At 60.7% G+C, this 8,448-nt stretch overlaps 1 protein-coding gene across 4 annotated transcripts; it reads left to right on the top strand.

Moving 5' to 3' along the window:
- Position 1: 1 nt before the first annotated feature.
- On the top strand, positions 2 to 6,706 carry ZNF319 (zinc finger protein 319). Of its 4 annotated transcripts, none has more exons than XM_016130076.2 (2): positions 2 to 250; positions 2,864 to 6,706. In XM_016130076.2, the coding sequence occupies exon 2, from the start codon at positions 3,116 to 3,118 to the stop codon at positions 4,928 to 4,930; it is 1,815 nt and encodes a 604-aa protein (XP_015985562.2). In that variant the 5' UTR covers positions 2 to 250; positions 2,864 to 3,115; the 3' UTR covers positions 4,931 to 6,706. The 4 variants fall into 4 exon arrangements, with proteins under 4 accessions (XP_015985562.2, XP_015985561.2, XP_015985560.2 ...); XM_016130075.2 differs by having other exon boundaries at positions 2 to 297; XM_016130074.2 differs by lacking the exon at positions 2 to 250 and adding an exon at positions 620 to 913.
- The last annotated feature ends 1,742 nt before the right edge of the window (positions 6,707 to 8,448 follow it).

The raw sequence follows: 8,448 nt of genomic DNA, 5'->3' as shown, positions 1-8,448 counted from the left end.
GCTGTGCGTTGAGGGTAACCCGGGGCTTCCCGGTACTCCCCAGTCTCTGTGTGCCCATTTCACAGATCGCTCTGGGCGCTGACCTCTCTGTCCGCGGCTCTGTCTGCAGCCACCTGGGACCAGAACACCCAGCTACGGACGATCCCTGGGTCAGCAGCGGTCAGCGCAGTAGACACAGCGGAGAACCGTGTCCTCGAGGGCCAGTCGGGATCAGAGGTCCCGGAGACCACTACTCAAACCGGCCCAAAGTGTGAGCTCCGGGGGTTCTGCTGGAACAAGTTGAGCAGTCATAGGCGGGTCAGTTCCAGAAAACCAGGGGTCCAGGCGGTCCCTCTTCTCAGCTGCAGGGGTCGAGCCCGGGGCCGAGCCGGGAGAGCACCTTCCTCTAAGGCCCAGCAGGGTAGTTGCAAGTGGAGCGCCCTCCCTGGGTCAGCTGAAGCGTGCCGGCCAGGCGACTGCAGAGCCGCCCGCGCGCCCGGCTGTCCAACCCGGCCCGGCCCGGCCCGGCCTGGCCGGGCCGCGGGGTCCCCGGCAGGGGGCGGCCTCGCTCCGTGCGGTCCGCTCCTCCCGCAGCCGCCGCCGCCCTGGCTGCCGCTCCTCCTCCGGCCCCGCCTCCCTGGCCCCCGCGCGCCCGCCTGTCCTCCCGTCTCTGCAAGGCCATCCGTCCGTCCGCCCGCCCTCCCGGCGCTCCTCCGCCCCGACCCGCTATCCCGGCCGCGCACGTCGCTTCCTCGGTTCCGGCCGCCGCTAGCCCGCCCCCCGCCCCCAGCCGGCCGCCGCCGCTACGCGAGGCCGGGGATTGGCAGCACGCGTAGGCCGCGCCGCCGCCGATGCAGCCGGAATAAAGAGGCGGCCGAAAGAGCAGCCGGTCGCCACCCGCCCCGCGCCTGACCCCGCAGGCGGCCTGGAGCAGGTGAGCGGCGGGGCGCTTGGAGCCGCGTCCGGGAACCCCTCCCGCGCCCGCCGCACCCCTTCCCCACACCCCTCAGCCCCCTGAGCTCCTGGAAGGCCCAGGCCGGCCTCGACGCGCAGATGCTTCCCGTGCACGGTCTGCGGCCCCGGGGCCTTCCTCGGGCCCAAACGCCCGCGGAGCCCTTACTCGGGCCGCGGGGGCCTGACCATTCCCGGCGAGGGCTGACAGGAGGCAGCCCAGCTGGGCGGGCGGGCAGTGCCAGCAGGGAGGTGATCGGCTTTCATTCGGTTTCTCAGGAGGAGGAAGGGCTGGGGTGGGGCGCAGGTGGGGGCCTCCCCTTGCCTCCCTTACCCTGGTCTTTCCTTGTTTTTGCCGAGTGATCAGAGAGGCCTCCTGGCTGCACCTTCCTAGAGGGGGGCCTGAGTGGGCTGTGGAGCTGGGGCCCCGGGACCGGGGATCTTGTGTCTGGCAGCCATTCATCCCTGAAAATAAAACAGTTGGGTTCACGCAGCCGGACCTACACCGCGCTCGGAATAGCCCAGCTTCTCTCTTTCCCAGCGAGGCTGTGGCACCTGCTCGCTCATGCAACCTGCTGCCTCCACGCATAGCAGTGGCTCCTTTCCTTCTTCCCTTCCTGGAAGATGCTGAGGATGACAGCTTTTAGACTGACTCTTATGTTGCTTTGGCAGAACAGTTGGAGGCCAGGCTGGACCCCGAAGGCATTCCCTTCCTTCTCCTCTTTCCCTCAGGAGAAAACTTAGAAACTTTTCAGTGTTACAGGCAGAGCAGCTGGGAATCTAAAAGTGGGCTACATCCGATTCTAAAAGTTCCTCCCTCTCTTCGTCATTACCTTATGCTGCCACAAAGTGGTGAGTTAGAGATTTGCCTGGGCTGGGTGGTCATTATCTTCCATTGATTATTCAGAATGTTATAGACTTGGAGCACAGGAACACGGTTTTCTCAGGAAAGGTGATGAGGAGAAATGCTATGTGGTTAGCACACTACTTCCCACATTGCAGAGGCAAACTCATAATTGCTTATGTCTTCCTGCAGGCCTTGGCATGGTCTGATTTAGAGGATTGAGGTCTTTTTTGTTGTTGTTGCTCTGGGAGATGACTTGAATGGAGAAGTTCTGCGTAGACATTGAGGCTGGGTGGGTTTGCGGTCCTGTCATCTAACCCCCATCATGCATTGGCTCATCCACCCAAGCCCATCCACCCTGTTGTGTGGAGAGAGGACAGGCACACAGTCAGGGTGGAGGGCCTGGGGGATAGTTGAGAGGGAAGTAAGCAAACCCCTCTCAGGAGGTTTTCGAGATGCTCCTCAGCTCCATGTAGTTGTCGTTAATATTGACTGAGGCCGTTTGCCGTTGGGACCTCAGATCTGGGAAGCCTGGCCTCGTAGAGCAGTGGTGTCCTGAGTTGAGATTCAGGGCAGCAATGAGAGGAGCTGGGAGGCCTCAACCAGAGCCTCTCCGCTTTTATCTGTCTTGTATATTGAGCTTCCAAGTAAGGATTTATTTGCAAAAAAAAGTTATGCTGCTGAAATTGTTTGGGACTGTGGCCCTAACAGGTCAGTCTTCTCCTCTTTTTCTTGGAGCATGAACAGAATTTGTGGCTTCTTTGTATTGTGGGCAGATCAACCCAGTTTCTCACTTGTGAGACAGCTGATTAAAGAGGGTTGGCAGTACTTGGGAGGCTGGGATACCCTGGCCCAGGGAACTGAGGGCGGGTGGCTGTCTCCACAGCCACCATCCCCCTATGCTGGAGGAGCTGAGCTGCCAGCAGACTTCTTTGGTAGTGTGTGAAGGGAGCAGATCTCCCAGCCGTGAGCCTCTCTGCCTTCCCTGGTGTGGTTTATGGCAGTCAATGTGGCAAGTGGAGACACGGCAGGGAGAGGGAATAGCTGCGTGTCCCTGCCTTAATCTCAAAATTTCTCTCTTCCCTACAGAACCCATCGTCAGGGAAGGCAGACCCTCCCTGGCATTAAGGGCACGCTGCCTCGAAGAGCCCCAGTCTTGCAGGCAGAGCCTGGTAGTCTGTCATAGTTAATGACGTGGGCCGTCTGACCAGCCCTCTTCTGTGCCTTGCCTGAGGTCCTTGTCCATCCCCCATCGTGGGCAGCTTCTCTCTCTGGGTTGGGTCATCTTAAGCAGGGAAGCTGAAGCCACTACTCTCCAAACCCTGTTTCATCTTCCCGAGCATGTCGGAAAGCTGGCCGCAGCCTCCGCAGCCGCCTCAGCCGCCGCAGCCGCCGCAGCCGCCGCAGCCTCCGCAGCCGCAGCCGCAGCCGCAGCCGCAGCAGCCGCAGCCATCGCAACCTCAGCACCACGCAGAACCACCTCCGGCGCTAGCTGAGCATGCGCTGCCCCCAGGCACGGCTGAGAACCCCCTGGGCTGTGCGGTCTACGGCATCCTCCTGCAGCCTGACCCGGGCCTGCAGCCCCCACAGCACGCGCCCTTGCCGGCAGCGGGCGAGCCGGGCGCCAAGTGCGGGGTTTGCGGTCACGACCTGGCACACCTGTCCAGCCCGCACGAACACCAGTGCTTGGCGGGCCACGACCGCTCGTTCCAGTGCACACAGTGTCTCAAGATATTCCACCAGGCTACTGACCTGCTGGAGCACCAGTGTGTGCAGGCCGAGCAGAAGCCTTTCGTCTGCGGCGTCTGCAAGATGGGCTTCTCGCTGCTCACCTCGCTGGCGCAGCACCACAGCGCGCACACTGGCACCGGTGGCCTTGTGAAATGTTCCATCTGTGAGAAGACATACAAGCCCACCGAGGTGGCCGAGCCGGCGGCCACTGCCGCCGCCTCGCTGCCCCCAGCTCCCCCACCCCCTGCCGTCGCCCCTGCTGAACAGGCTGACAAACCCTATAGCTGCCCCATCTGCCAGAAGCCCTTCAAGCACCTGTCGGAGCTGTCACGGCACGAGCGGATCCACACCGGGGAGAAGCCGTACAAGTGCACGCTGTGCGACAAGAGCTTCAGCCAGTCGTCGCACCTGGTGCACCACAAGCGCACGCACAGCTCCGAGCGGCCCTACAAGTGCGCCGTCTGCGAGAAGACCTTCAAGCACCGCTCGCACCTGGTGCGCCACATGTACGCGCACTCGGGCGAGCACCACCTGTTCCGCTGCAACGTGTGCGAGCTGCACTTCAAGGAGTCGTCGGAGCTGCTGCAGCACCCGTGCACGCCCAGCGGCGAGCGGCCCTTCCGCTGCGGCGAGTGCCAGAAGGCCTTCAAGCGGCCCTCCGACCTGCGGCAGCACGAGCGCACGCACAGCGCCGAGCGGCCCTTCAAGTGCGACCTGTGCCCCATGGGCTTCAAGCAGCAGTACGCACTGATGCGGCACCGGCGCACGCACAAGACGGAGGAGCCCTTCAAGTGCGGCCTGTGCGAGAAGGGCTTCGGGCAGCCCAGCCACCTGCTCTACCACCAGCACGTGCACACCCTGGAGACCCTCTTCAAGTGCCCCATGTGCCAGAAGGGCTTCGACCAGTCGGCCGAGCTGCTGCGGCACAAGTGCCTGCCCGGCGCGGCCGAGCGGCCCTTCAAGTGTCCGGTGTGCAACAAGGCCTATAAGCGGGCGTCGGCCCTGCAGAAGCACCAGCTGGCGCACTGCTCGGCGGCCGAGAAGCCCCTGCGCTGCACCCTGTGCGAGCGCCGCTTCTTCTCATCGTCCGAGTTCGTGCAGCACCGCTGCGACCCTGCCCGCGAGAAGCCGCTCAAGTGCCCGGACTGCGAGAAGCGCTTCAAGTACGCGTCGGACCTGCAGCGGCACCGGCGTGTGCACACGGGCGAGAAGCCCTACAAGTGCCCCAACTGCGACAAGGCCTTCAAGCAGCGTGAGCATCTCAACAAACACCAGGGCGTGCACGCCCGCGAGCAGCAGTTCAAGTGCGTGTGGTGTGGCGAGCGCTTCCTGGACGTGGCGCTGCTGCAGGAGCACAGTGCGCAGCACAGCGCCGCCGCCGCCGCCGCCGAGGGCGCCTACCAGGTAGCCGCCTGCCTGCCCTGAGCCCCTGCAGCGGCCGCCGCCAGGCCCAGCCTCGCCTCCTCGTACTACGCCTCCAGCCCGCTCCGGTGTTCCAAGGTCCTGGGCGTGAGGACAGAAGGGCACCCGGCGGGCGGAGGAGCCTGGAGGCGGGGAGCCCGATTGCTGTGACTGGTCCTGATCCCCCAAACCTCTTTCCCGTTACAGGATTTGCTTTCTTGCGAGCCATCATCCTTCCTTGTCTCTGGGTGCCTGGAACCAGACTGGAAGCCAGGTGGCCTTTCTCGACCCCAAGAAGGCGTTGGTGCCAGCCCAACCTTCCCAAACATTTTAGCCTGATTAGAACCAGATGGGTTAGGAAAGAGGATAGTTATGGTAGGACCGGGTAGAAGGGCCGGACCCCAAAGGTGGGCTGGATGTGGGGCATCCCCCTTCGAGTTGCTGTTTGAGGGAGAAGGCCGGCTCCTCCATGTAGTGTTGGGGACCAGGAGGGCAGACCATGAGTCACAGGCCTCCGTGTCTGCTCCAGCCGGGGAGATGCATCCTCCAGGTTTCCGACAGGTGAGACGTACAGGATGGCTGCCATCCGTGGGCTTGGTCTGCCTGGAGAGCAGTCGGCCTGGCCGGAAGGGAGGGGGGCAGAGAAGTTCTGTGACACACCCAGCCAAGGACAGCGCCCAGCAGGACAGGGGCGGCCTTCGCACGGAGGTCATAGCAGCACGGTTCCAAGCTCCGCAGCCGGGAACCGTGCTCTCCGCCAGGCGGAACTGCTGACTGAGAGAAGGGGGTTGTTAGACCACCTGGTGCCTGGGAGGAAGCAGGGCCACGCCCCTGATCTTCCAGTGGATGTGAACAATAGTGTCCCACTCCCTGAACTGCGTGAACCAAAGTGTCAAGGGTATGGCCCCAATCAGCTCCCAGCCCTGCTTCAGGACCAAAACCAGGCCTGGGTACCCAGGGTGGGGTGGGTGAAAGGACTGTGTGAATGGCCTCTGACCACACAGAGCCCTCCCAGCCCGTGGGAACCCTCGCCCATCAGGCTGGCTGCTGGCCTGGACCCCAGGGATCTCACTTTGCCAAGATGGCACGGACCACATCCAGCTACTTCCAAGGCCAGGGAATGCTCCCTTGGGTCCTCTAAGGGTCTCTGGCTACCCACAGGGCTCATGGAGCTAAGGGTATTCAGGGCATAGGGAGCAGGCAAGGGAAGAGGGTTATTAAGAAATTAGTAGGTGGACGGAGTCGGCCGATGTCACTGGATGGCCGGCACACTCCCCGGGAAGCCCAGGGGACCTATAGTATCAAAATAATCATTTGACCCCAGCTCTGCCCCTTTCCTCTTCCAGCCCCCTTCAGTGGTCATGGGTCTCAAAAGAAGACTTTACTCAGTGCAGGGGCCCAGAGGGGCAGGGAGTCCTGCCGTGGCCCAGTCTCACCGTGAGAAATCTGAGAAGTGCACGTCCCTCTCCTCCATCTGACTGGGTTCCTTTCCTATGCCTGCAGAGAGGTCCCACCCCTTGGTGCTGGCTCTTAGTCACAATGCCTCAAAAGACATGGACCCCAGGCTGACAACAGTCCCAACTGCTAATTTTTTCTTTTCATTTTGCTTTCTAAAAGCAGTTGTTATACTATTCATAACATTGTATAGTTTAATTTCATGTCATTTTGGATCTTATATAAAAGTGAGAGTTTGGATTTTTAAAAAGAACGACTCCATTTTAGATAGCCCCTTTTGATGTTAATATATAGTGAGTCCAATGTATGCTTTAGAAGTAAAGACATTGACCATCACAGACCAAAGCACCGCGTGTTCTGGTCATTCTTCCACAGGGGGATGATGGGACGTGGAGAGGGAGAGGGGGCTGTGCAGACCAGGTATCAGGCTTGGGACTGGGTTCAAATCCTGAGTTTTGAATATTCTGGTTGTGCGACTTTGGGCAAGTCATTGTAGGAACTCCTTCTATGGGACTCAGTTGCCTTATCTGTAAAATGGGGAGGTTAACCCTCGTCTTGCTTGGCCGTGGTGAGAATTCAATGGAACCGTGTATGGCGGCCATGGTGGGGGAGGCTGTGAAGGTAATGACAGTACCAATGACAGGATACCTGGGACCCTTGGAAATGGCCCTGCAGCCTCTCGACCTCCTTGGGGTTCAATCACGGTCCCTGCAAAGGGAGCTGGGCCATGAGGGACCAGCAGCTCGTGAACGGTCAGAAACGGAGTGGTTCTGGTAAGCATGAGAGCTTGCCCAGCTCCAGCAGAAAACCAGGGCCTGCCTGGAGCAGCAGTGGACCCAGCCAGACAGGCCCTGCCCCCGAGAATCACCTGCTGTTGCCCACGTTCATGCTCCCTGTCGCGTATGGTCCGTCTGTATGCCCCACCAGCCCTGGCTCAGCCCTCCTACACCCCTTTTCCCTTGTACCCCCCTCTGTCTCCCAGTGGGCCAACTGTGACTCAGGCTCCTTTGTTTCTCAAAGGCAAGGGTGGGGGTGGGGAGAGGGAGAAACAACCTCCTTGGGCCTGGGCGTCTGAGAGCCAGTGGAGGGAGGTCTGCAGGTGCCCTGGGTGGAGTGCAGGGGGGCGAGGGCAGGAAATCAAGAGCACAGGGAACTGCCCATGCAGCAGGGGCTCAAAACAGTGCAGGAGGCTTAGCGGAAAGGCTGGCGGACCCCAGAGGTGATGCAGACCCCACACTCTCATTCCCTCTGTGTGTTGCCACTCCACCTCTAGGACTCCACCCTGGAGAAGCCACATGGTTCCTTCCTGCAGGTGGCCACCGATCAGCAAGAGGACACCCAGGGCCCCTCGTGTCTGTGCCAGGCACGAACCCCAGCTTCCCTGCCAGCTGAGTGACCTTAGGCAAAAGCCAGGAAGCATTGGCATGTGTTTGGTACCTTATAGCTTCAGGACGCCCTTCCTTCCTGAATGATGGCCTGTGTGTGCCAGAGGTAGGAGGGGCCCTGGCTGGGCATGGCTGAGCTCAACACGGAGCCCGCAATGACTTTTTCTTCCGTCGTCCCCACAACTACTTCTCACAAAGCAGTGGGGCTCCTGCAGCTCCCATCCGGCCCTCAGCCTCTGCACTCCAGCCTGGGCAAAAATCAGGGCAGAGCCTGGGTTACTCATGTTCAAATCCTAGCCCTTTGATAACAAGTGACCAGAGGCAATTCACTGCCCCTCTCGGGGCCTCGATCCTACATCTGAAGCAGAGGTCTTGACTTCTGATCTCTGAGGGCCCTTAGAGAGCTGATGCTCTGGTTTGGGGGAGGTGATAGGATCAACTCACGTCTCCTTTTCCCCTCCCTACCTCTCCTGTCTTCTCCCCTCCTGTCTCAGTCCCGTCTCTTGGTTGTTAAGTGACAGGAACAGCACAAACTGGCTTAAGCAGCTGCCCACTGCACCTGGCCACACACAGGTACCTCTCCCACCTGCCTGCCCAGGAACCCCACTGCTTCCTGTTCTGTATCTGATGCGACTCTCCCTCTCGGAGCATAGCATTTTCGTAGGGGAACTTCAGACTTATGCTATCCTCTGTAATCTCTGC

The sequence above is a fragment of the Rousettus aegyptiacus genome, unplaced genomic scaffold (assembly GCF_014176215.1).
Source record: "Rousettus aegyptiacus isolate mRouAeg1 unplaced genomic scaffold, mRouAeg1.p scaffold_m13_p_14, whole genome shotgun sequence".
NCBI lineage: Eukaryota > Metazoa > Chordata > Mammalia > Chiroptera > Pteropodidae > Rousettus > Rousettus aegyptiacus.
This window is presented reverse-complemented; position numbering and strand designations above follow the sequence as displayed.

What these genes read in the sequence shown, in the direction of transcription:
- ZNF319 (XM_016130076.2), top strand. Translation starts at nt 3,116, where the DNA reads ATGTCGGAAAGCTGGCCGCAGCCTCCGCAGCCGCCTCAGCCGCCGCAG.